The 27398-nt window shown below is 42.0% G+C and overlaps 1 protein-coding gene across 4 annotated transcripts; it reads left to right on the top strand.

Annotated features, from left to right (window-relative positions):
- The first annotated feature begins 334 nt into the window (after positions 1-334).
- On the top strand, positions 335-27398 carry dgkd (diacylglycerol kinase delta). 4 transcript variants are annotated; one of them, XM_084717627.1, is made up of 31 exons: positions 335-494; positions 6239-6349; positions 6466-6546; positions 13640-13744; positions 13859-13991; positions 15357-15463; positions 15577-15702; positions 16038-16140; positions 16245-16407; positions 16495-16603; positions 16707-16846; positions 16945-17029; positions 17125-17219; positions 17330-17429; positions 17748-18084; positions 19315-19476; positions 20270-20398; positions 20853-20946; positions 21073-21183; positions 21343-21439; positions 21528-21635; positions 21713-21826; positions 21916-22050; positions 22656-22828; positions 23439-23550; positions 23896-23988; positions 24152-24271; positions 24397-24514; positions 24704-24834; positions 25306-25405; positions 26161-27398. In XM_084717627.1, the coding sequence occupies exons 1-30, from the start codon at positions 357-359 to the stop codon at positions 25393-25395; spliced, it is 3720 nt and encodes a 1239-aa protein (XP_084573753.1). In that variant the 5' UTR covers positions 335-356; the 3' UTR covers positions 25396-25405; positions 26161-27398. The 4 variants fall into 4 exon arrangements, with proteins under 4 accessions (XP_084573753.1, XP_084573752.1, XP_084573754.1 ...); XM_084717626.1 differs by lacking the exons at positions 335-494; positions 6239-6349; positions 26161-27398 and adding an exon at positions 25615-26078 and having other exon boundaries at positions 6448-6546; XM_084717629.1 differs by lacking the exons at positions 335-494; positions 6239-6349; positions 6466-6546 and adding an exon at positions 8349-8474.

Raw genomic sequence — 27398 nt, 5'->3', positions numbered from 1 at the left:
TTTACCACAGCTGTAAATTACTGGAAAAATTTTAAAATGCTTGAAAAGTGCTTGAATTTGCTTTTGGAAAAGAGGGAACCCTGAATTTGTGATTCTGGTTGACATGCAAATCTCACTTTGAGGACCTCGGAGCACCCCCTGTGATTTCTGGCGGCCCCCTAAGGGGGCCTGGTCCTTAGGTTGGGAACCAATGCTGTAGCTAATGAGTAGTTGTAATGTTGGTCTTTGGCCAGCAGAGGTCACTAAGCTCCCCTGTCTCCTTCTCCTGTGTGTCGTCCTCTCTCCGCCGCTGGGGGGCGCTCTCCACTCTCCCTCCCCCCCCGGTCCTGCTCCTCCTCCGGGGGTCTGATGGCAGGATGGCGGAGGCAGGGGGACCGGAGTCTGCAGCGGCCCGGTGCCCGGACGAGTCGTCGGACAGCGAACCGGAGCAAGAGCCCGGAACCCCGCAGAAACTGATCCGGAAGGTGTCGACGTCCGGACAGATCCGGAGCAAGGTGAGGAGGGTGAGGAGGGTCCCGGAGACCCGGAGCTGGAGGGGGGCTGGGGGGAGGGCCAGTCAGCCCCGAGCTACACCGAAACACTAAACCAAACTCTACACTAAAAAGTATCGGTTTAATGTGACCTCCATTAACGACTCTATCTATAGAATATTTAACCTCAGTGAAAACCTTTAATGAACACACAGACACCGGTGAATGATTCGGCTCACAGAACACACGCTCAACAGGTCCTCTGTTTATAACACGTCATGTTTTATCTGCGGTTTGACTCTTTTTCTCCTCCTCCACTCAGTGATCTGACTCCTCGGTGATCACTGTTAAAACAGTCACAGAAAGGCTAATTTTATACAAACCGCTGCTGTTTGTTGGACTTTTGTTATGCCGATTTGAAGACTGCATATAACTGAATATTTATCGAGTGTAATCTTTGTTTTAATCCTGCGTTTATTTTTTTAAATGAACGATGTCACCTGAAATCTGACGGATTTTAAGCGGAGTTTGGTTCCAGTTCTTCTTGCAGTCAAAGAGCTAACGGTACAGTTTGGGGTAAGGGCCACAGCTGCTTCACTAAGACTGCCGGTACATGAAATCAAGGTCAAATACAATGAACAAAAAGTGATTTTAGTAATTATATGTTCAAGAATAAAGACTGTATTTAACGTTTTAAAGCAACTTTTTAAATTTAAATGTGTTTAGCTGTAAAGTTTTACCTCCTGGTGTCAGCTAACATAATAAAATCTGATCCAGGACCAGGCCTTGGACAAAATGTCCCCAGTAACAGTTAAATAAACCCGGTGTCTCTGTTAAATATGTCTGTGAACAGACAGTAACTGTTACATGCTAACAGGCTAGCTGCTGGTCACAGGCCCGGTCAGAAGCCGCGGGGTTTCCCACAACTGTCCACCGGGAGTAAGGGGCCTCAGTCCGCCGGGGGAGGCGGATCATAGATCCGGGACAAGAGAGCAATGAAGCCGGCTGAGACAGATTTAAAGACTCGGTCTGTTGGTGTGTCTGTTGGCATCAGGAGACATTATAACGGTCCTCTGTGTTTACACAGGCTGGTGGCTTCATAGTGTGAGATTATAACGACCGTTTACAACGTACACATGTGCGGACATATGGCTGATTATCGATCAGGTTCATCTGTGGCAGAGCAATGCATCTGTACATCTGAAGCTTTATTAATATAACAGAACGTTTATCAGGTAAAACTTTACTAAACTTCACTGAACTTTATTAACTGTGTGCTGCCTTCAAGTGTGCCCCCAAAGCTCGGGAATATCATTTTCACTGGTCTGAAGCGCTGTTGTGTTTACTTGCATTAAATATTCCAGTTTTGTCTTTATTTTGATACTATATTCCTACTAAACTGTTAATATGGCTGATGGAATTGATTATAATTTCACTAATATTTATACGCTGGGTAGCATGATGACAAACATCCTGCTGCAAATCCAGAAACCTGTTGATATCCAGTCCCTCATCATGTTTATCAGTAGGCCTCGACCTCAGCCTTACAAACTGTTGTTGGTTTGTTTACAAGCACAGATGGACTGTAAACAGGAAGAGGACTTTGTGTCACAAACTGCAGTAAATGTCTAAATAATGCTCCTGAATACATCCTGCATGTTTTAATCTGAAAAGGCTCCATCCACTACATCCAAATACAATGTTTACATGACCTGTATCAGATATTGTTGTATTCAGATTAAAAAATGGAAAATCAGTGAGCATGTAAACATACTTTTTGAGCTGGTATCAAGGCTTGTTGCATTTTACCAAGTTAGATAAAACCTCTTATTTTTGTCAGTTGAACTGTCAGTTGATAGTTCGTCCCCACTGACAGAACTGATCCATTCATAGTCCTTCTGCCAGTCAGATCTGGAGGTTGACATTCTTAAAAAGTTTTTGTATGAGTCCCTGTAACTGTGGCAACAATGATGTTGCATAACAGACCGCTTGCCTGTCTTTCTGATTTTCCAGGCATGTATGTGCACAGAAACATGGGAAAATCACGTCCTGTACAGATTCAGTGTTTTATTTTTCAGTACAGGATGGGAGGCTTCTGTGAACTGAGCATTCATACCTTTAGTTTGGTGTTATTTGTTGCAGAGCCACAGCAATTAATCAATTAATTAATCTAGTCTGTTGATAAATTGGTCCAAAACATCCAAACGTGTGGAGCACACATATATATTGCAGACATGTCTGATGGCCCCTGAAGGCAGCAGCAGCAGTTCTGTTCAGACTGAAGTATCACAGACTTATCTGATGGCTGCTGAAGGCAGTGACATTAGTGGTGGTGTTCAGACTGAAGTGTCACAGACATGTCTGAGGGTCCCTGAAGGCAGCAGCAGCGGTTGTGTTCAGACTGACGTGGATGTTTGAGTCACAGGATGTGAGTTTGGCCTGCAGCCACTGAGTTTCTATTTAAAGATCCTCAGTGTGAGACACAAACATGAGAAACGAGTCATGAGGGAAATAACGAGAGGAAACTCAGTCAGGAGCCATCAAACACATCACGCTGCGTTCAAAGACTCACTGCTGCTTCAGCTGTTGCTGTATGGAGTCATGTAGGGAAACACTTTACATTACAATCAATTTTTTCAAGTCTATTAAGGCTGCAACTAACGACATGTGCTTTAATCTTTTGATCATTTTCTCAATTAATCAATCAGTTTTTTGATCCATAAATGTCAGAAAATTGTGAGAAATGTTGACCAGTGTCCAGGATGATGTCCTTAAATGTCTCAAAAATATTCAGTTTACTGTCAGAGAGGAGTAAGGAAACCAGAAAATAATCATATTTAAGAAGCTGAAATCAGAAAATTTGGACCTTTCTTTTGAAAAAAGACTCAAACAAATTAATCGATGATCATTAGTTACATATTCATTTAATAATAAAATCATAAGAGTAAGAGTCTATAAAAACTTTCACCAGTACATCACATCAGTCATATTAGCCACTGATTTTCAGAAATGATGGTAACTTTCAAAAGAAATTATCTTTACTGATCACACCAACAAAGACAAACTACTGATAATGTCACTGTTGTGTTCCAGCTGAAGTGGGGAGTCTGAGTTTCTGAGTTTCCAGGTGTTCGTTTTAACTTGAACTTAACTTAAAGTCAGTTTTTCTGAAGCTGAATGTCGGAGGAACGTTACCAACCCTGACCTCAAGATCCAAGATGGCCGCTGTGCACATCAGCGGCGGCAGTGAAGTTGTTTATTAGCACTTCTGTCCTTTATATCTCCTTAAATCAGTCATGCTGTTTAACTTCTGTCTGTGGACATGTTTTCACAGTTTCTGAATGTTCAATATACGGAACAATGTGTTGTTATCACGCACAAAAAAGGTGTTTTCTGACTGGTTGTACTGGAGTGCAGTCAACTCAGGTGTGACGTTGTTCCCAGCTCTGAGCTAAATGGAACACAACATGTGTGGACAGCTGTGTTTCGCAGTTGCTTTGTTAACATCAGCGTTCGCTCCGCTGGTTCAGATGCTCTGATGTGTGTGCGTCTCCAGGTGTTTCCAGGTGTTGTGTAGTTCTCCTGCGTGCATTTTAAATCAGTCTAGATTCTTGAGTGTCTGCTGATGGAGCTTTATGAAGTCTGATAAATGTCCTCAAGTGATGTCACTTGAGTCGGTGTCGGTTGAAACAGAAACAGTCAGTTGATGTGGACCCTAACCCTAATCTACCACAGCTGTCAGAGGGAGAGGTGCACTGTGGGTAATGTAGGCAGCATGTGTGGAATAAAAAGAGTCAGACAGTGTTACAGGTTGAGCTGGAGAGATTATTAAATTAATCACCAATTATTACGATAATCAAATAATTGTTTTGAGTAGGGATGTCCCGATACAACTTTTTCACTTCTGATACGATACCGATATTGCAGCCTTGAGTATTGGCCGATATCGATATCGATCTGATACGATATCAGCATGAATTATACATACTTTTATTACTTATTTTGTAGTGTGGAATGTTAAAAAAGGTTTGATCAAGTGATGTTACTCAAACAGAGAACAATAGTCAGCAACCAGAGTCACCTATGGATAGAAGTGCTGGAGCGGAAAATGGACTGATTATCGGAGCGATATCTGATATCAATATCGGATCGGGACACCCCTAGTTTTGAGTAATTTTTTCAAGAAAAAATAATTACATTCTCTGATTTCAGTTTCTTAAATGTGAATATATTTTCTGGTTAATCCTGTCAGTTGAAAAATCACTCCAGACACGGGGATGGCAGCAGATGTCGCTCCAAATGCAACATATTTTTCAACTGACAAGATTGTGGCAGGATTAATTAACCGATTAATTGAGAAAACAATTAATTAATAGTGAAAATAATCATTAGTTGCCGTTGTATTCAAGTCTTTCAGCCTGTTGTTTCAGTATAAATTCTACAGTGCTCATGATGAACTTTCATCATTTATGATCATCACATTTAAATAGAAACATGTCTGACTTGTTTCACGTTTGTACAAATCCTGAATTTGAGTAAATGTGTTGTGTAACAGCAGTCAGCAGACGGACGCAGCAGCTGTTTCTGTCTCTGTGTGAACTCATCATGTTCCTCAGTAAAGTTCAGTGAACCAATGAATGAATAGATGGTATTGTCTTTATCACTTCATCACAAGATCGTTGCAGACGAGTCTTTGAGACAAACTGAAGATGATGATTTCCACCGTGAACACAGATGTGTCTGTACGGAGGCAAAGACGGACGGAAATGATTCATATTTTACGCTTCAGCTGTCACCACAAGAGAGTTTAAACTTTCAACATGAGTATAAACAAGATACTGAACTGAGGTCTGAAAGAGACCTTAGATCTTTCTTTATACTTCAAGTATTTTCACCACTGTAATAAATGGAAAATATTATATAATTTTTGACGTGGAATCAAGAAAGCACAACCTGATTTTAAATGCAACTGAACAGCTTCAACCTTTAGTCTGTTCATCGTGTTGAATTAACGCGTTTTAAATGTTAAAAATGCTGCAGTTAGTGTAATCAGTAACAGTTTTATTTGAATTTGTGGACCTGAAAAAAAAAAAAACGTTTCTGAAACTGGAAAACAAGGCTTCACAAGTGATAGTTCAACATGTGTGGCCAAGTACAAAATCTAAATCACAGAACCAGGAAAAATGAAAATTATGATGCAAAATGATCCTTCTCACTCATCGTACCACAAATCAGTCAGTTATTGCAATATGACTTTTTTTCTACCACATCATGCAGCTACAAAGTATTCAAACCAGATGTTTTTCAAAGTAAAATATTCCAGTGATATATAGATTAGTGAAAAAATCAATCAGCTGATTAACCAGTAAACAACTGGTAAGACGGTCAATCACTGGTCTCAGTAAAATATTGTCAAGTTGTTAAATGTGAGGATTTGCTGCTTTTCTTTGTCATTTCTGAAAATGAAATTAAATGAAGAGTCTTTGTGTTTCAGATAAAAGAAGACGTTTGAAGATGTCTTGTTGAGCTCTTCGATATTTTTTTTTAACATTTTACAGTTCATTTTGCAGTTTATTAACTAAAAACATCTAAAGTTTAGTTTATATATATACACGTATATGACGTGAACGATGACTTCATCATCAGATCAACTCCGTTCATGTAGAAACACTTTACACACTGTTAATGTGTGTGTGTGTGTGTGTGTGTGTGTGTGTGTGTGTGTGTGTGTGTGTGTGTGTGTGTGTGTGTGTGTGTGTGTGTTTCAGACGGTGTTAAAGGAGGGAAACTTGATGAAACAGACCAACTCGTTCCAACGCTGGAAGAGGCGATACTTCAAACTGAGAGGGAGGACGCTGTACTACGCTCAGACCGCCAAGGTGACCACCACACTGTCACAGCTGATGTTTGTTGCCGTCATGTGACAGTTTTCAGTCTGTTTTGCTGAACCAATAATAAAGAAGCTAATCCCGTTTTCTTCTTTGTGTGATTACAGTCGATAATCTTTGATGAGGTGGACCTGACTGACGCCAGCGTGGCCGAGTCGAGCACCAAGAACGTCAACAACAGCTTCACTGTGAGTCACCTGTAACACACACACATACATACACACACACACACACACTGACCTGAATCTCTCTGCTGACTGATTGATGTTTCACACATATTCATTCATTTGTGGCAGTGAGGCACATTTAAAACATCGGCTTCCATGAATTGATTTTCCATTTTCAGAGCTGTGTGCAGCTCCTCATCTGTTGTATGTAGAAGGGAACCCTGGATTTGCAAAATTTGCCCTGTTTATTGTCCCCGTCACTGAAAAGTCCTACTGTTTGGTACACAGAGGGAAGCTTGTTAATAAAAATGTCAGGTTGTAAATGGGTTTGGGCTGAAATATGCTAATGAAGGACAGGTTTGGAGTTTGGGCCTTTTTGCGCTCAACTTTTCAGGCCCATTCTAATCTGTTGATCATTTTCTCTATTAATCAGTTAGTTGTTTGGTTCAGAAAATGTCGGAAAAATGTGCACTTCTAGTGTGAACTACATACATTTTCAGTGGGAGACAGGTGTGGACTGCAGGCAGGTCAGTCTAGTTCCTGAACTCTTTCACTTTGAGAGTGAAACTTCAGAGATTTCTTTGGATTCTCTGAATCTTTTCATGATATTATACTGTAGAAGGTGAAATCTCTAAATTCCTGCAGTTTTGTGTTGACAAACATTGTTATTTATAAAAAGTACTAAAGTTTATCAAAGGCCTTGGTGATAGAGATGTAAAATCACGATAATGAAGTTTCATATCAGTCAATATAGATAATTATTGATCATGTAGGTCTGACATTTCGTGTACTCTTTGGCTGCAACTGCTGATTATTTTCATAGTCGATTAATCAGCTAATTAATTTCTCAAGTCATCAATTAATAGTTGTTTGTTTTAAAATATCAGAGAATGGTGAAAAACATGAATCAGTGTTTCTTCTGATCCTCTGATGTCCTGTTATGTTCACAACCCAAAAATATTCAGTTTACTGTCAGAGAGGAGGAAAGAAACAAGGAAATATTCACATTTAAGAGGCTGACATTAGAGAGTTTTGACTTTTTTTCTTTAAAAATGACTCAAACTGATTAATCGATTATCAAAATAGTTAGCAATTAATTAATCATTGCAGCTCTAGTCTACTCAAGTGATGGGAGTGGCTGAGGTGAAATCACAATATTTATTGATGCAATGAGATATTTTTTGATGAATAATCATCAGAAATGTTGATATGATGACTAAGTGGGTAAAACTAGGAAAAAATAACACTCACCACATCAGGATATAATAATATCCAAAATCTCTCAAGATATCTAGTTTCATATCATGATACGATATAATATTGATTTATTGGCCAGCCCTAGTTTATCAGTTTGAACATTAAATATCTTGCCTTTGTGGTGGATTCAACTTAATATAGATTAAAAAGTCTTAACTTTTATAGAATCAGGTTGTATTTTGATGAACTCTTTCACTTCCTGTGAACAAGGCTGCATCTCGACTTTGATGTGTGTGTTTTTTAGAGACTGTGTGTGTGTGTGTGTGTGTGTGTGTGTGTGTGTGTGTGTGTGTGTGTGTGTGTGTGTGTGTGAGAGAGAGAGTATGAATGTGTGTGACTTTATTTATAGCAGTCAGTGTGACACTCCTATCAGTTTCTCAGTAAGTGCAGCTCTCATTCACCGCTGTCAAGATGTTTTCACTTTTTGACTTCTCCTCCTCCTCGTCCTCCTCCCTGTTAGGGGGGTGGGGTGTTGTTGGCATGACGACAGACAGGAAGGGGGCTTGAGTCATTCGAGAGGATGTGGGCGGGGCTTGTGGAGGAGGGGGTGGGGTGTTAACGGAGCAGCAGAGCAGTGACAGACTGCAGAGCAGAAGCAGGTCTGCTGTTGATCTGAACCCTCCTGGATCAGGACTCTGGACTCAAAGTGGATTTTTAACGGGACTCATTGCTTTAGGACGTTTACAGACACGGTGAGACAGCTGATTGTGATGTCAGGCTTTATTTCTAAATGATCAGTGGCGTTCCAGCGTCACCGGGGTAACAGATAATCCCAACTATTGTCCACTGTCTGACTCTATATATGACTGTTTTCATTGCCGATTAATCTGTTGATCATTTTCTCGATTAATCGATTAATTAATCCTGCCACAGCCAAATAATTTTTAAAGTCACATTGTCACTCTATCACATGACTTAATTATTCACTGTCTGACTGAATAATTTGCTTTTTTAGATAAAAAGTTGGAGAGAGCATGACACTTTTTAAAACATGGAACTGTTGTGTGTTCTTTTTATTTGTCACCCGTCTATAAAATGCTCATACAGTTCAGGTTGATTATATCTGAGGTATAATAAATCAAATCAGATTTAGCAGCCAAATCTTTACAGAATATAAAATATGCCAGAGACCCCCTCACATGTCCCTGTGGAGAGTCAGCGTGCTCCATTCATGGCTGACTTGACTTTTGTGTATCCTGTATTTATTAACAGTTATAGATTGTCGGATTTCAGTGTAATCGATGAACTATTTTACATTTTAAAAGTGAAACCTTGCAAAGTGACCAAAAGTATGTATTTTTTAATTGTTTGTTTTTAATCAGAATATTGCCCTCCTCTCTCAGCTCCTAAAACATTGTTCATTTTAATGAATGACCCCTTGGCCCTTGCCACGGACCCCTGGGGGTCCTCAGACCATGATTTGAAACTCCCCCCCAACACAATAACATCTGATTTCATGCGATTAAAAAATGATTTGGAGCAGATATGCAGTATGAATATAAATATGTTACTACAGCTGTTAGGTCACATGCAGGAACTCTGAATGTGACGCTTGTGATTTCTATCAAACTGAGCTGTAAATAACATGTAATGTTTTTATTTACTAACTGTGACTTATATCACAGGTCAATCTGCAGAGGATTTAATCTTTCACTGTAAAATGTAAGAACAGTCAGATGGATGCAGCAATTTGTCTTCAGTGTCTTCAGTATCCAGGCTTCATGATAAAAATCTCATTTCTGAATGTGGATGATTCACGTGTTCCTGGTTATCCAGTGCAGAGTTTTCTGGGATTTTGTATGCTCAGCAGCATTTGTTTTGTTTTTGTTGGTACAAGAGACTTTTTTTAAGTTGAAGTTCAGCTCTTTGATAGATGTGATGTCATCCGTTTAAAGTCCTGTGCAGACAGAAAACGTCTCACATGCAGTCTTTTACTTGTGCGTCTAAGAGCGCAATAAAATGTGTGAATAGGGTTGCAGATCAATTTATCAGACTTAGAAAATTTCTTAAATGTTGCATTTACTAATTATTACTTATTTCCACAGCAACATGTTCCACATTCTCTTAGAAATAAAGGTGCTAGAACCATAGAGGCTTCTTTAGCTTGTCTCCACAGGATTACCATTTCTGGTTCTTGTTAGAACTTTTCATAAAAGTTCACTTGACACTTTCAAAGAGTTCTACCTAGAACCCAACATGAAAGGTTACACCTAGAACCATCTGTGAAAGGTTTCACAGAGAACCTCCTGTGAGAGGTTCTACAGAGAACTTTTTATGGTGCAGTGGTTCCACCCAGAAACCACTGTGGAGGTTCTATCCACAATTCTAGCTTTCTAAGAGAGCTAAGAAGAGCCCACCCAGGAGATTTTACCAAGAACCTTTATATTCCAGTGTTTTTACCTAGAACATGCTCAGGGGGTTGTACCGAGAACCATTTTATATTATGGTACAAAGAACCCTTGAAAAAGTTCTTTGGGGATTTCAACAATCCTTGATGAACTCTTTGTTTTAAAAAAAGGTTCTTTGGTTGAAAAAGGTTCTCAATGGAACCCTCATTCTTACAAAGAACCCTTGATAAACTCTTCCAAAAAAAGGGTTCTTCAGAAGCTAATTGTTCTGAGTAGAACCACAGCCCTTCAGGAAGAACCCTTTTGGAACCCTTATTTCTAAGACTGTAGCTGGTGAAACATGAAAAGAGATTCACGTTTCAAATCTTTATTTGATAGTCGATTGATAAAATTTTTCATGATCGGTCAAATGTTTAGCATCTGATTAATCGATCATTGATTAATTATCATCCCTGATTTGAAGTGTGAGAAATATTTTTGTGTTTAATTCTTCAGGAGAAAAATTGCGATTCATATTTTAGCAGGAATCCTGACGTCCTGTTTAGACCATCAGAGTTTAAATACCTTCAGTGTGAGGACGAGGACGCACAGCTCTGGATTATGAAACTAAAAAAAGTCCTGCTCACTGAAATAGACTTCATGAGAAGATTCCTGAGTCCCACAACAGTTTTTATAGCTTGTTAACTTCTCAGTCATGATGTCAGAGAGGAGGAGGAGGAGGAGGAGGAGGAGGAGGAGGAGGAGGATCAGCAGCAGCAGAATTAGAGAAAAAGAAACAGAGGTTTGGTTGAGGAGAGAAAAATGTGAGGAATGATGGAAACACTGAGAGCTCTGTGTGTGTGTGTGTTTGTGTGTGTGTGTGTGTGTGTGTGTGTGTGATGTAGTTTCCTGTCAGTGCTGACGTCAGTGTGTGTGTCAGACACACTTTATATATGAAGCACTGATGCTGTTTTTATATATTCAAGGTATTTAGTTATTGTGATATAAAAAGCAGATCAAATGAAGTTTTTCTCCTACAGAACTTTAAAGGTTTGTAGCCTCTGTTAGCGTCTGCAGACCACAAGGAGTTTAGAGCTGCAATGATTGATCAATTATTAATGGACTGTTAAATTAATTGTCAACTATTTTGATAATCAATCAGTTCGTCTTTTTTTAAGAAAAAATACCAAAAATTCTCTGATTTCAGCTTCTTAAATGTGAATATTTTCTGTTTTCTTTACTCCTCTCTGATAGTAAACTGAATATCTTTGAGTTGTGGACAAACAAGACATTTGAGGACGTCAATTTGGACATTTTATGTAGGACTGAACGATTAATTGAAATTTTATCGAAATTGCAAAATGATCTACTGCAATTTTTAAATAACAGAAAGACTTGACAAACGGGTCCAAACTCATGGATGATGTCATGTATTTCTCCAAATGCTCAATGTGTTTGGACCTATTTTTCAACTAACAAGGTTGTGACAGGATTAATTAATGAATCTAGACAGTCACCTAGTGTAGAGTGTGGTTTACAGTGTGTCTCTCTGTCCTCTGCATGGTGGTTCGTCCTCCTTGTCCGTGTCCGTCTTCAGTCGTGTTGAGCTGCAGCTCCGTCAGTTTGTAGAGGAACCTCGTTAAATATTTGCTCATTATTTCCAGTCTCACCAGTACAGATGATGCTGCTCTGTGTGTGTGTGTGTGTGTGTGTGTGTGTGTGTGTGTGTGTGTGTGTGTGTGTGTGTGTGTGTGTGTGTGTGTGTGTGTGTGTGTGTGTGCGTGCGTGTGTGTGCGTGTGTGTTCTTCTTCGTTGGTGTCACGTGACCCTGAGCTGTTGACCAGACCAGTCTCAGTCCCATCGTGTGCATTTCCTGCAGCTGCTTGACGACCATTTTAGAACAGGAAACAGGAAACACAACATCCGGACGCCACGGTTTCAGGTCTTTCAAAGTTAAAGTCTGAACAAAGAAAACATGAAGCTGAACTGATGGTTTATGCTCTTGTACGAAGTACTACACTACCCACAATCCTAAAGTGTAACAGTGACGTCACTGATTGGTGGAACTTGCTGTTAGTATGGAATACATTACTGCATTTGCTCTGTGAGCTGAGTATTGTTTGGACTAAATAAACAGCAAACAGTTTGAGTGAGTGTCAGTTTGTCCAGATGTGGAGCCGAAACGATGAACAGCTGCTGATTCTGGAGAATCAGCTGTTCCTCGTCTGTATAGTCATGGACTGAGCAGAGGACTGAAGCTTTTCTGCCTATAAAAATGTGTGATATTAATCTTTAAATGATTGTATCAGAGCAGCAGCCTGCTGAGTTTGAGCTGAACTTCTTTAAATCATCTGTCAGTCAGATGAGACTGAAGCTGCTCCACCGCTCCTCTTTCTGTTTCCTTCAGCACATCAGCAGAAAACTGTGTTTCTAGAAAGAGTTCATGCTTTTAATGGGAGCTTTTTTGCTGAATTAGTTGTGAACATTTAAGTCACATGACCTCATGGTTCTATAAAGCTCCTTTATCCCACTAGACAAAAGCCCATTAACATCTGGCTTTTGTCTTCAGTGTGAAAGGATCCAATCAGTATTCAATCTGGGGTCACATGACTCTGCAGTAGTTACAGGTATTGATCAGCAGTGATGGAAATATGACACCTGGCTGGACACACTGTTTTTGCCTCTTTTCAGTGGAGACAATGAAGGTTTGTCGCCTCTGTCTGTACCTTCTATGAGTCTTTTGTTCCTTCTTCGTCCACATGTGCTGCTTGATTTGACTCAGTTCGACTCAGTGCTGCAGCAAAGCAGAGTCTGCAGCTGCTGTTATGTGATGCCTAATCTATGATTGGGCAGTTGCTGTTTGGAGGCGGGGCTTAGCAGAGCATCAGTTGCCCAATCTGAGTTGTGAACATGAAACAGTAAAATAATGTAGAAACCTGGAAGTACAAACAGCCCTTTTTTTTTTTTTAACCCTTTTAAAAACCTCTTTCTCGTCAAACTCATCTGCTGGAAAAAGAGTCAATCGTCTACATTTAATGGGTTTAGCTGCGTTTAAAAACCTGCATATAGTCCTTTTGGTGTTTAAAACAGTATAAGATATCTGTGATAGATAGTGTTGGATTCATAACTGAACTGATTCAGGTAGCTGGAGTTTGTACCTGTTTGTCAGGTACTTAACTGTCTCTGTAAGACCAAACATGTGAGAGACACTCAGTCAGAATGTCTGATATAATATTCGTGTGTGTGTGTGTGTGTGTGTGTGTGTGTGTGTGTGTGTGTGTGTGTGTGTGTGTGTGTGTGTGTGTGTGTGTGTCACTCAGTGTGGGAACAAATGCTTCATTGTGGAACAGCTGAACAGGAAGTGGAAGTCACACACACAAGCACTGTTTGCGTTTTCTTCCAGTCATATAAAGGATGTAGTGGTGTGTGTGAACTTCCAGCTGCAGCAACAACAAAACAACCAGTAAACACTGAAGGTTAACCTGTGTGTGTGTGTGTGTGTGTGTGTGTGTGTGTGTGTTTGTGTGTAGGTGATCACCCCCTGCAGGCGTCTCATCCTGTGTGCAGACAACAGGAAGGAGATGGAGGAGTGGATGGCGGCTCTGCGCAGCGTCCAGAACAGACAGAACTATGAGGTGTGTGTTTGTGTTTATTACCACTAGTATGACCAGTATCAGTCCCAGTACACCTGCTGACTGTGTGTGTGTGTGTGTGTGTGTGTGTGTGTGTGTGTCTGTCTGTCTCTCCAGTCCACCCAGTACAGCATGGACCACTTCAGCGGGATGCACAACTGGTACGCCTGTTCCCACGCCAGACCGACGTACTGTAACGTCTGCAGAGAGGCGCTGTCAGGAGTGACATCACATGGCCTGTCCTGTGAAGGTACACACTCTACACACACAGTAATACATCAAATACTAAATATAATTAGAGAAGGCTGCAACTAATGATTATTTTCAGATTAAAAGATTATCAGAATAGCTGGTGATTAATATAATTATCAGTTAATCATTGCTGCCCTAAAATAAGATGCTGAAAACTGCACACAGCACAACGTGAGCGTTTAAATTAACGTCCTTCACGCATGAAATTTAACTTTTAAACTATGAGTTTTGGCCCTTTGAGGTTGCTGTAGTTGGTCAGTGTCGGGTCACAGGTTGAGTTAATAGCAGCTCTTAGTTTATTTCCAGAGATCAGAGGAAATAAATCATCAAAGTGTAAACAAAACAGTGTCACTTTCTGAAAATGTGAAGTAAAATGGATCAGCTGCTAATGTTAATTTCTGATGATGTGTCATTAGGAATTCCCTTTACGAAAATGAAAATACTCCTAATACACACACACGCACACACACACACACTGTGATTACTGTGTGTCAGTGCTCTGTGAGCTGGATGGGACCAGCTGACACTGAGGTGCTTTACTGTCATGAACCAAAATGGGAAACGGCGTGAAAGAAGAGCCAGAAAACAGTCATTACATCAACATTAGATGTACTTTGAACTCAGGAGACACAAACTACAAACTCATAAAACTCATAACTCAGACTCAAACTGTAAACCAAACACATCAAAACACCTGCAGACCTTCAAACTTTTTATTTTGGAACATAAAATACAGAACACGCAGCAATGCACTGTGGGTAATGAGGTCTGTCTCTCAGCACCAACTGCAGCACCTGTAAATGTCACAAGCCACAATCTTACAATGTTGATATGGCGCCCCACGGTGGTCAGAGGATGCTATTAAACACACATCCAAGACTCTGGATGAATTTAGCAGCATGAACTGAACAGACCTTCAAACACAGTCCGTCAACATCAATATAACACGTAATATTAATAATTCACTCATTCTTCAGAATTGGGACAAAACTGTATTTCGAGGGTTTTTGATTTTTACTGTTCAGTGATGCTGGAAAATATATTTTAAAGATCAAACTCTTGTCTGTTAAACCTTGTAACAGGCTAACCTCCCACTGATTAAATATTTTATTAATTTTACTGATTGACAAAATGTTACGTTTTCATTTCACAACACGTTCGTAATGAGCAGCCATTTTATTTTTTTAAAGTGTCTCAGGGTTCTCTTAAAGCTATAGTTCATCCGAAAATGAAATTTCACTCAATATCTACTCACCTCTGTGCTGAAGTGAGGATGGGTGAAGATCTCCAGTTCACAAAACACTCCCGGAGCTTATTAGTATTAACTGTGTATTAATTGTATGTGTGTGTTTGTGTGTGTCAGTGTGTAAGTTTAAGGCTCATAAACGCTGTGCGGTTCGAGCTACCAACAACTGTAAGTGGACCACGTTGGCTTCTATCGGGAAGGACATCATCGAGGATGAGGATGGGGTGAGACACATTGAATACTGAATATTCCTGAAGGTTGACAGTGGCAGTGAACGCCTCTTGGTCCAGCTGATCTCTGACCTGTGTCATGTGACCTCTGTGATCTCTGTCCTCAGGTGTCAATGCCTCATCAGTGGTTGGAGGGGAACCTGCCCGTCTCCGCCAAATGTAACGTCTGTGATAAGACGTGCGGCAGCGTCCTCCGTCTGCAGGACTGGAGGTGTCTCTGGTGTAAAGCCATGGTGAGACTGGTTACTTGTGGCTACTGTGGTTACTATGGTTACTGTGACAGAGCCCTGTCAGCAGAACCCATCACCTCCTGCAGAGAAGCAGATGCACTTTAAGTAGATAAGAAAATAATAAATTTTATACGAACAGAAAATGTCGTGAACATGAAATTTATTATTTAATTTTGTTAATTTTTAATATTGTGATAAATATTCTGGACTTTTTATTAGGGCTGAAACTATCAATCATTTTCTAGATTAATCGATTAATTAGTGACTCTGGCTGTCAGGTGATTGTGTCATGTGACAGGCTCAGGTGTTTACAGTGTGTCCCTCTTTCTGTCCTGCAGGTGCACTCAGGCTGTAAGGAGCAGCTGTCCTCTAAGTGTCCTCTGGGTCAGTGTAAAGTGTCTGTCATCCCTCCGACGGCTCTTAACAGCATCGACTCTGACGGTGAGACTCACCTGATCACCTGACATCAGCAGCTCTACCTGAGTTCACTTCGTCCTGACGTGTGTGTGTATGTGTGTGTGTGTGTGTGACCCGTGTCTCTGAAGGTTTCTGGAAAGCGTCGTGTCCTCCGTCCTGCACCAGTCCTCTGCTTGTCTTCGTCAACTCAAAAAGTGGAGACAATCAGGGCGTCAAGTTCCTGCGGCGCTTCAAGCAGCTGCTGAACCCGGCACAGGTGTTCGACCTGATGAACGGAGGACCACACCTGGGGTGAGACGGGGACGGGGACAGAGACAGGTGGATATGGACAGGCGTGTTTATGTTTATGTAACATCTGTCTGTCTGTTTGTCTTTCAGTCTGCGGCTGTTCCAGAAGTTTGACACATTCAGGATCCTTGTTTGTGGAGGAGATGGCAGCGTTGGCTGGGTTCTTTCCGAGATCGACGCTCTGACACTGCACAAACAGGTACACACACACACACACACACACACACACACACACACACACAGGTAGCTCTGATTTTAGTATGTCGTTGTGTGTTTATGTTGCATTTGTGTTGTTGTCACAGTGTCAGCTGGGAGTTCTTCCTCTGGGGACGGGGAACGATCTGGCCCGGGTTCTGGGTTGGGGTTCTGCCTGTGACGACGACACTCAGCTGCCTCAGATACTCGAGAAACTGGAGAGAGCCAGCACCAAGATGTTAGACAGGTGAGAGATGTTACACACATGAGAGAAGGGACAGGATGTGGTAAGATAACACCGGTAACAGTAACCCTAACAGCAGCTCTTCTCTCTGCCTCCTGCAGGTGGAGCATCATGGTCTATGAGACTAAGTTTCCACGGCAACACTCTGCCTCCACCGTCACCGAGGATTGCAGCGACGACTCTGAGGTAACAGGAAATAACATCACATTGTTCTTAGTTACTAATTTAGATATTGACAGTTCACACCTGTACTGACTTTTCACACTTGTCCTCTGATCCAGGTTCAGCAGATTCTGACCTATGAGGACTCAGTGGCTGCTCACCTGTCCAAGATCCTGACCTCAGACCAGCACTCTGTCGTCATCTCTTCTGCCAAGTATGACTGTCTGTCTGACTGTATATTCATGTGTTTCTGTATTTGTGTGATGTATATAATCATTAATGTGTATATATCTGCTGTTCTGCGTGTGTGTTCTATGTGTTCAGGGTTCTGTGTGAGACGGTGAAGGACTTTGTTGCTCGTGTTGGTAAAGCGTATGAGAAGAACACAGAGAGTTCAGAGGAGTCGGAGGCCATGGCCAAGAAGGTACAAAATACTGATTTAAATTTATCACAGGAAAGACCTGAAAAACTTTATATAATGATAATAAACATTTTTAACTGCCAAGATTGTGACAGGATTAATTAATCGATCAATGAGAATGAAATGAAGTGAAAATGGTCAACAGATCAGTTTAAATATTGAGGTAACAGAAAGCTCCTACATGGACTTGTTCTGTCAGTAGTGATTATTTTAACTTTCACTGATCTGACTGATAATGATGATGATGTCCTCCTCCTCCTCCTCCTCCTCCTCCTCCTCCTCCTCCTCCTCCTCCTCCTCCTCCTCCTCTCTGTGTGTCAGTGCTCTGTGTTGAAGGAGAAGCTCGACTCTCTGCTGAAGACTCTGAATGAGGAGTCTCAGGCCTCCACTGTGCCGCCGCCGGCTCCACCCCCAACCATCGCCGAAGAGCAGGAGGAGACCGAGGGAGTTGTACTGCCTCCCCTTCCTCATCATCCTCATCCTCACCCTCCTCATCTTCCCCACGCCCCCTGCTCATCACGGACCAACACCTCCTCCTCCTCCTCCTCTTCCTCTTCCTCTGCAGCAGCCGCCATCTTTAAACCTCGAGAGCAGCTGATGCTGAGAGCCAACAGTCTAAAAAAAGCCATCAGGCAGATCATCGAGCACACCGAGAAAGGTGAGTCGGGTCAGAGACAGACAGATAGACAGACAGAGCCAAAAGTCTGAAGAAAACCCTTAGACAGATCAGATAAGATGGATCACAGACAGACAGGGAGATAGGTTAGAGTCAGACAGACAGGTCACAGAGAGAGACAGACAGGTCAAACACAGACAGGGAGCCAACAGTCTGAAGAAGGCCACCAGACAGATCAGGTCAGATGGGTCAGAGAGACAGATGGGGAGACAGGTTAGAGACAGACAGGTCAGAGACAGGCAGGTCACAGAGAGACAAACGGGGGGGGCGGGGTTCACGCACAGATCAGACAGATCATCAAACACACTTGAGAAGTGTGAGACAGGTCAGAGACAGACATGTCAGAGACAGACAGGTCAAACAGATCAGCAGCCTAAATGTCCTAACTGGTCTGTCTTACCTTAATTTAGGTATATTTAACTTAAGTTCTAAGTTATTAGTAAAACTCCTGTCATCCTGATGTCTGTGTCCTCTCTCCTGACCTCTGATTTGATCTTAACTTGTATCCATGACAACAGCTGTCTCACCTCACTTGTGAATAGACAAGAAATGACAGGCATTCTGTTTTAGCTTCGATGAGTCAGAGGAATTAATTTTATCTTGAAGGAGAGGAAATGACAGCCAGTTATTGATTAATAAATGAAACATCTTGCCAGCTGATCACCCATTAATACGTCGTCCATATGTGTCAATTTATAGTGTCGTCACAGGGTTTGAGGAGCCTTTCACTAGTAATGTTTTGTGCTCATGCTGTGTGTCCATACAGACTGATCAACAGTGCTGCTGCTGTTTCTGACAATTAGTTTGAGTCTGTGTCTTCATAACTGAGGAAATTCTTCAGCTAAGATGCTTCTGAAAGAGTTAAATTCCTGTCCTAACATGTTTGACTAAATACAGTTAGGAAATATGTTTGATGATAACAAAAATCCTAAATGTCATCCTAAACTGACATAAGAGAGGCTTTCAGACTGAGGAAGTTTCTCTTCTGAAGCTCCTGCTTCATAAGTCATGATTCTTACAGGTGCTGTTAAGTCCTTAGATTGTTGATAAACTGCTCGAATTGCATCATATTCACCACTTGTTAGATAAAGAAATAAAATGAATCAGAGAACCTTTTGCCTTTTGCACAAACAAACTGCTGGAACCTCTCATGTGTGGCAGCACACTGTTAATATATATGATATTGATGAAGAAACTGTGTGTGTGTTTCAGCTGTGGACGAGCAGAATGCTCAGACTCAGCAGCAGCTCTATTCTCTAAGTCGAGCTGAGGAAGACGTGGGTCTGGTGGAGGAGGAAGAAGAGGAGGAGGTGGAGGAGGACAAGATGTCTCTGCAGTCGTCCTACAGCGTCAAACACCGCAACGCTCGCAGAGGTCAGACACATACTGACACTTAACAGTGACAAAAACACTAACAACTATTTTCATTGTTTATTAATTTGTCAATCATTTTCTCAATTAATTGATTAATTAATCCTGTCACATATTCGTCCGTGTGCTCCACATGTTTAGACCTATTTTTCAAGTCTTTGACACGATTGCGACAGGACTAATTAATCGTCTTTATCTGCTGTAACACCATCCTGTGCATACTGCTGTGATTTATCGTCCATCTCCTGTACATCCGTTTGCTCCACATGTTGTGTAATGGTTCCTCCCAGAACCCTTTTTCGGGTTTCTTTCCAGAACCTCTTCAGCTTTTAAGGGTGCTAACAAGAACCCAACCAGAGGGCTCTACCAAAAACCTTTTTTAAATTCCAAGGGTTTTATCTTGAACCCACCAAGGGGGTTCTTCTGAGACCCCTTTTTTAAGGGTACTATCTAGAATACACTCATGGGGTTTTACAGAAAATGTTTCTATATTATGGTACAAAGAGTTCTTTAAGGATTTAAATAATTTGAGGACTCTTTTTTTTTTTCTTAAACTGTTCTTTGCTTGGAAAAGCTTCTTAATGGAACTCTTACTCTTATAATTTTTTTTTACAAATCCTTTTTTTCAAAACAGGGTTCATCAGAAGCAAAGGGTTTTGTGTAGAACCTCAGCCCTTTTAAGAAGAACCCTTTTGGAACCCTCATTTCTAAGAGTGTGTAACATGCCAGAATAGTTTTACAGAAATGTAATGCACAATTTCTGTGTGTGTGTGTGTGTGTGTGTGTGTGTGTGTAGTGAGTAAGACGCCATGTGAGAAGCTGATCAGTAAAGGCAGCCTCTCATTGGGCAGCTCTGCATCACTTCCTGTCCACACAGGAAGCAGGGAGAACATGCCGATGCTCAACACAAAGATCCTCTATCCTGGTAAGATGTTCATAGCTCAAACAGAAACTTTATGTCATCATGACAGCAAGCTGATGTTCACTTATATTCACTGCCGAGTAATTTGTCAATCATTTACTCAATTAATTGATTAATTAATCCTGTCTTATCAAAGATTTGAAAAATTGGTTCAAACGTGGAGCGCATGGAACTGACGTGACGTCACAGCAGATGACATACATGCGTACGTATGTCTGTCTGTCCGTCCATGTGCTCCACATTTGGACCTATTTTTCAAGTCTTTGACAAGATTGTGACAGGATTAATTAATCATGTCTATCCCTTGTAACACCATCCTGTTTGTGACACCGAGATTAATCATCCATCTTCTGTACATCCATGTGCTCCACATTTGGACTTGTTTTCCAAGTTTTTATTGTAACAATTATTGTCATCATTGATTAATCTGGGAGTGTGTGTTGGTGTTTGTGTACAGGTCTCAGAGGTATCTCAGGTTCTCTCTCCAGCAGTTCTGTGATCAGTCGACTATTGGTTAACGCCGACCCATTCAGCTGTGATCCCGACAACATGTAAGTCTGTCTGTGCTGCAGTGATGATGTATTTTTGTAGTCCATCCTGAAGTTGATGTCGTTCCCTCTGACTGATGTTGTTCCGTCTGCAAACAACCAATGGGATTTTTGTGTGTGTGTGTTTAGGGACTGCTACACGGAGAAATGTGTCATGAACAACTACTTTGGAATCGGACTGGATGCTAAAATCTCTCTGGACTTTAACAACAAGAGAGATGAACATCCAGAGAAGTGCAGGTACAAAAACAAACTAACCTTTATTTAAAAACAGGCTAGCCTTCATTTAAATCAAACTAACCTTTATTTAAAACCTTCATTTAACATGGACACAGTTTACTCACTTATCAAACAATGGAACAGAGAACCGTCTTTAAATCAAACTGTTGGTGTGTTCAGGAGTCGGACTAAGAACATGATGTGGTACGGCGTTCTGGGAACCAAAGAGCTGCTGCACAGAACCTACAAGAACCTGGAACAGAGGGTTCTACTGGAGGTGAGGCTGCAGGCTGCTGGTTCTGCTGACTTGAGTGTCATACCAACATGAACAGTTTTGAGTTGTTGTTTTGCTGATGTGTTGTCAGTGTGACGGGCGGCCGATCCCTCTGCCCAGTCTGCAAGGCATCGCCGTGCTCAACATCCCAAGCTATGCAGGAGGAACAAACTTCTGGGGAGGAACCAAAGAGGATGACGTGAGAACTGAACCTGTCAGTATGTTTGCCCTGACTGCCTGCCTGTCTGTCATTCTAACTGTCTGTCTGTCTCTCAGACTTTCACAGCTCCATCCTTCGATGATAAGATCCTGGAGGTGGTCGCCGTGTTCGGCAGCATGCAGATGGCCGTGTCCAGAGTCATAAACCTGCAGCACCACCGCATCGCACAGGTACAAACACCGGTCTGTCTGTCCAGCTGTCTGACTCTGCTGTCTGTCCCTCCAGCTGTCTAACCCATCTGTCTGTCTCCGTGTCTCAGTGTCGGACGGTAAAGATCACCATCCTGGGTGATGAGGGCGTCCCAGTGCAGGTGGATGGCGAGGCATGGGTCCAGCCTCCAGGTTACATCAAGATCATCCACAAGAACCGAACCCAGACCCTGACAAGGGACAGAGTGAGTCCTGCAGCCCAGAGCTGCAATGATTAATGCAAGACTGATGCCACCGATACATTAGAACCTGATGAAGGAGGATCTATTACAGGACTGTTGGATCAGACTTGGGCTGCAACTCATGATTAATCAATTAATTAAGCTTGTCCCAATCTGGTCAGTTGAAAAATAGGTCAGTGTGCTCAGCACGAGACTTTTTAAGTCTTTTCCATAATGATTATTTTAATCATTGGATTAATCTGTCGATCATTCTCTCCTTTAACCAATTAATTCATCCTGTCACAAACTTGTCATTTGTAGAATAGGTCCATACATGTGGAGCATTTGGAGAGACATATACTGCCATCTCCGAGTTTGAACTTTTTTTTCAAGTCTTTTCTGTAACGATTATTTTCATTGTTGCTTAATCATTTGATCATTTTCTCCACTAATTAATTATTTGTTTCAGAACGCCACGTCTCAAAGATATTCAGTTGACTATCAGAGAGGAGTAAAGAAACTAGAAAACATTCATATTTAAGAAGCTGAAATCAGAGAATTTAGATATTTTTTATTTTAAAAATGACTCAAAAGAAGTGAATTGATTATCTAAATATTTGGTGTTCCAGGCGTTTGAGAGCACCCTGAAGTCATGGGAGGACAAACAGAAGTGTGAATTTCCTCGGACTCCCCCAGCCCAGCCCCCACAGCCCCCGCTGTCCTCTCAGCCAGAGATCCTCTCTGAGGAGGAGGCATCACTCGTCAGTGAGTTCGGACAGGCAGCCGGAGCACTCATACACAGGTAACACACACACACACACCTGATCATCATACACAGGTAACACACACACACACACACCTGATCATCATACACAGGTAACACACACACACACCTGATCATCATACACAGGTAACACACACACACACACCTGATCATCATACACAGGTAACACACACACACTTGATCATCATACACAGGTAACACACACACACCTGATCATCATACACAGGTAACACACACACACACTTGATCATCATACACAGGTAACACACACACACCTGATCATCATACACAGGTAACACACACACTTGATCATCAAACACAGGTAACACACACACACCTGAGCATCATACACAGGTAACACACACACTTGATCATCATACACAGGTAACACACACACACCTGATCATCATACACAGGTAACACACACACACACTTGATCATCAAACACAGGTAACACACACACACTTGATCATCATACACAGGTAACACACACACACCTGATCATCATACACAGGTAACACACACACTTGATCATCAAACACAGGTAACACACATACACCTGATCTTTAGTCCTGATAAGACAGAGACAGAGGATGCTGATTTCGGTTTCGTCTCGTTTGTGTCTCAGTATCCGTGAGGTGGCTCAGTCTCACCACAGTCTGGAACAGGAACTTGCTCATGCCGTCAACGCCAGCTCAAAGTCCATGGATATCGTCTACGCAAACTCCAACAGCTCTGGGGTAACAAACATATCTGAATAGACCTCTGCATTGTCCTCTACTGTTCTCTACTGTCTTCTACTGTACTCTACTGGTCTTTACATCCCTCTATTGGTCATTATTGTCCCCTACTGGTCTTTACTGTCCTCTACTGGTATATACTGTCCCATACTGTCCTTTACTGGTCTCTACAGTCCACCAGTGCTCTTTACTGTCCTCTACTGGTCTTCACTGTCCTCTACTGGTCTCTATTGTCCTGAGTGACTTTTCTGATTTTATTATGCATACACTGATCCCTGTCTGTCTGTCTCATTTCGTTTTTCTGTCTCATTCTTTCTCTCTGCCTCATTCTGTTTCTGTCTTCAGGCTCTGAGCTGCAGCGTTGTCCTTCAGATGGTCGTCAATGTCAAAGCATTACTCAGTGAGACGGAGCTGCTGCTGGCTGGAAAGATGTCCATGGTAACTGTCTCCTCTGGTGTTCTTCTGTCCCCTGTCTCACTTCTGTCTTCTTTAAATGCAGTCAATGAACCAGAAAACGATTTCCATTTCCTTCAAACTGATGACAGTGCTGAAGTCATTATGTACTGTGTGTGTGTGTGTGTGTGTGTGTGTGCGCGTGTAGCAGCTGGATCCTCCTCAGCAGGAACAGTTAAACGCAGCTCTCAGTTCTGTCGGTCAGCAGCTCCGTCGACTCGCTGACGTCTCCTGGTTATGTCCCGTCATCGACCCCTCAGACCACGAGGTACCACAGAGCACTGCTTCTACTAGAACTGATCAATAGTTGTCACCATTTTCTGACATTTTATGCACCGGACAACTGACTGTCGATCTGTCTGACTGTCCATCCGTCTGTCTGTGTGTCTTCAGGGTCCTCTGACAGATTTCTCAAAGAGAAGTCGGAGTGCGAAGTTCCGTCTGGTCCCGAAGTTCAAGAAAGACAAAAACAACAAGAACAAAGAGACCTGTGCTACTCTCTCACTGCCAGGTGAGCTCACTCTCTCTCTCTCTCTCTCTCTCGTTCTCTCTCTCTCTCTCTCTCTCTCTCTCTCTCTCTCTCTCTCTCACTCTCTCTCTCTCTGTCTCTCTCTCTCTCTCTGGGTCACATGGTGCCTGTAGTATTTCGGTGTTGGGGGTGTTTCCTGTCTTTCTGATCCACTTCCTGTCGGTGTCTCAGTTCACCAGTGGGGGACGGAGGAGGTGGGGGCGTGGCTGGACTTTCTCTGTCTCACTGAATATAAGGACATCTTTATTGGACACGACGTCCGCGGTGCTGAGCTCATCCACCTGGAGAGGAGGGACCTGAAGGTACCATTGCTAGCTCTGATCGCTAACCGCTTACTGCTAACCGCTAACTAGGGATGGGTATTGAGAACCAGTACTAAACCAGTACCAGTTCCTGACTGGTCAGTACAGACATTGATCAGCTCCTGGAGAAACAAAACTGCTGTGAGTACTTATCGATTACTTGAGATATTGATTGACAGGTTAATAAAATAATAATTACAGGACAGACGTACGTCTGTGTGCTCCACATGTGTGGACCTATTGTACAACCTTTGATCGTTATCGATCAAAACAATTGTGACTTTAAAAATAGGTCCAATCAGATGGATGGCAGCATATGTTGCTTCAAATGCTATAAAATCACAATACCCATCCTTACTGCAAACTGACAGTTAATTGGTGAGTCGCTGGAGGGCTGCATGATGGATGTTGAAATGTTTTTCTGTCTTTACACACTTTCTATTAGTAATTAGTGTGTGTTTGTGTGTTCAGGACTTGGGGGTGACGAAGGTGGGTCACATGAAGAGAATCCTTCAGGGTATCAGAGAGCTGAACAGGAACAGCAGCGCCAGCGAAGCCTGACTATACACAGGTGAGCCATAAATCAATAACTGATAACTAATTGGTAACTACTCTGAATTTACAGAGGAAAATAAAAAAAAAAAAAAAAGATATTTTTGGATTGACAAGTTTATCCAGGTGTTTTCTAAGTCAGGTGGCAGGTAAGGTTGAGATCTCGGCATGTTGATACCAGGTGGTGCAGACTGGTTGTAAGGGTGTGGAACATCACCTGTCTGACAGGGAAGGAGGTGGAGCGGAACGCTCACAAGACTCTTGAAGGCCATCTGGAGACTTCATAGTTCTGCTGGGAGACTAAAACATTCACATGGAAGAGGGTGATTTGGAGGAACGGCCTGCCTGATTTGAACCACAGCGGTGTCCTGTTATTGGACTTCTGTGCTTCAGTTATCGGTGTATCACACTGCTCATCCTCCTCAGGAAAGTTTACCATAGAGTACTGGAAAGACCTCAGATTCAGGAGGAACACTGTGGATTCCACCCTGGTCATTGAACGGTGGACCAGATCTTTACCCCTGCAGTTTTACCGGGGGATCCTGTTTGTGATCTTCATTGGTGATTAGTTTAATAATTGATTAATTGTTGCATCTCTCGAGTCTACACATTGTTATGAGAAAATCCTGCAGTTTGTCTTTAAATGTAAAATAATAAACAGTCACTACCGACTTGTCTTTCTCCTTCTTCTCCTTCTTCTTCTTCTTCTTCTTCTTCTTCTTCTTCTTCTACTTCTTCTACTCCTTCTTCTTCTTCTTCTTCTTCTTCCTCCAGCTGTGGACTCCCCTCATACCTCTGCTGCCATCGACCCTCTGACCTCTGACCTGAACACACCTACAGCTCACTGTGACTGCACCAGGACTCAGCTGGATGTCTGCCTGGACAGAGAACCAATCAGATGATCCATTAGTGCCTTGTCATCTCACTCACCGACCAATCACATGATCAGGATTCAGAGCCAAACATGAATCTACCTACGGACGATTGAAGGGCTCAAACCAGAAACATGATGGACAACACATGGAGACAGTTCAGTCTTCTGTCCTCTACCAAGTCCTGCAGACCCCCTCGGGGATGTCCAACTGTGAGGAACCTCCCCTGGTCTCTGACCTGTGGGACCAGTACGCAACAGAACCCTTTAAACCCGTCCCCCATCTGCCAAACAGGAATTCTACCTGAGGGGATGGACACTGAGTCCACAGAAACCAGACAGAGTTTATTTATTTCTTCTATAAAGAGACATTTAGAGTCCATGAGACAAGACCAGATTCTGAACACATCAGGTGGTGTGATGAAGACTCTGTAGCCATATCAGATCAGTCTGATGTCCTCCAGTCTGTCTGTCTATCTGTGGACAGGTGGACAGTTGGACAATTTTATTTTAAACAGCAGTTGTGGGTCCAGATGTGTTGAAGGGACCAAACAAACTGAACACGTTGATTCTGATCTTTGTTTATATATCAGATGAATCCACGTTTTAGAGCTGGTTCAGACTGAATCTAGTTTGTCTTCAGTCCATTTTGTTTCTCGGAGCCTTAAAAACTCTGTTCAGTGACGACTAATCAATCGATGTGATTGATCAGTTCAGCCTTTTATCAAACCAGACTGCTTCTGTTTCAGACTTAATGTCTGTTTGCTTCTGCTTTTTTACTTTGAATTCAACAAACCATCTTTGAACTGAAAAAGTATATTTGTCTTCTGGAGAGTAAAGGGACAGTTCACCCCAAAATCATTTTTCTCTGGCCTGTAGTGTTCCATTTATATCAGGAGATAGTAACCTTTTGTATCTAAAGAGCCAAAAAATAAAATAAAATCTGCCTTTAGCCGCAACTATTGAATTTGCATTTGAAGCTGGCCAAGGGAGACTCAAGCCTAGTCACTGGTAAAATTTAGAGGAAAAGGCAACGAGCCATAAATTTAGGCTATGATACATTTTAGTTGACAAAATATTAAAACTTTTTTTCCATTCGGTGTCTAGTCTACACATTTTTACAATTGGAGAATATGCGATA

This window comes from Lutjanus erythropterus, chromosome 4 (assembly GCF_056507025.1).
Source record: "Lutjanus erythropterus isolate fLutEry1 chromosome 4, fLutEry1.hap2, whole genome shotgun sequence".
Classification (NCBI taxonomy): domain Eukaryota; kingdom Metazoa; phylum Chordata; class Actinopteri; order Lutjaniformes; family Lutjanidae; genus Lutjanus; species Lutjanus erythropterus.
Note: the sequence above shows the minus strand (reverse complement) of the source record. Positions and strands in the feature narration are given on the sequence as shown.

Excerpts from the sequence above, each read along its gene's own strand:
- dgkd (XM_084717627.1), top strand. The coding sequence starts at position 357 with ATGGCGGAGGCAGGGGGACCGGAGTCTGCAGCGGCCCGGTGCCCGGAC. Across the intron at positions 6,547-13,639 it reads ACGTCAACAACAGCTTCACT|GTGATCACCCCCTGCAGGCG; the intron begins GTGAGTCACCTG and ends GTTTGTGTGTAG. Across the intron at positions 17,030-17,124 it reads ATTGCAGCGACGACTCTGAG|GTTCAGCAGATTCTGACCTA; the intron begins GTAACAGGAAAT and ends CCTCTGATCCAG.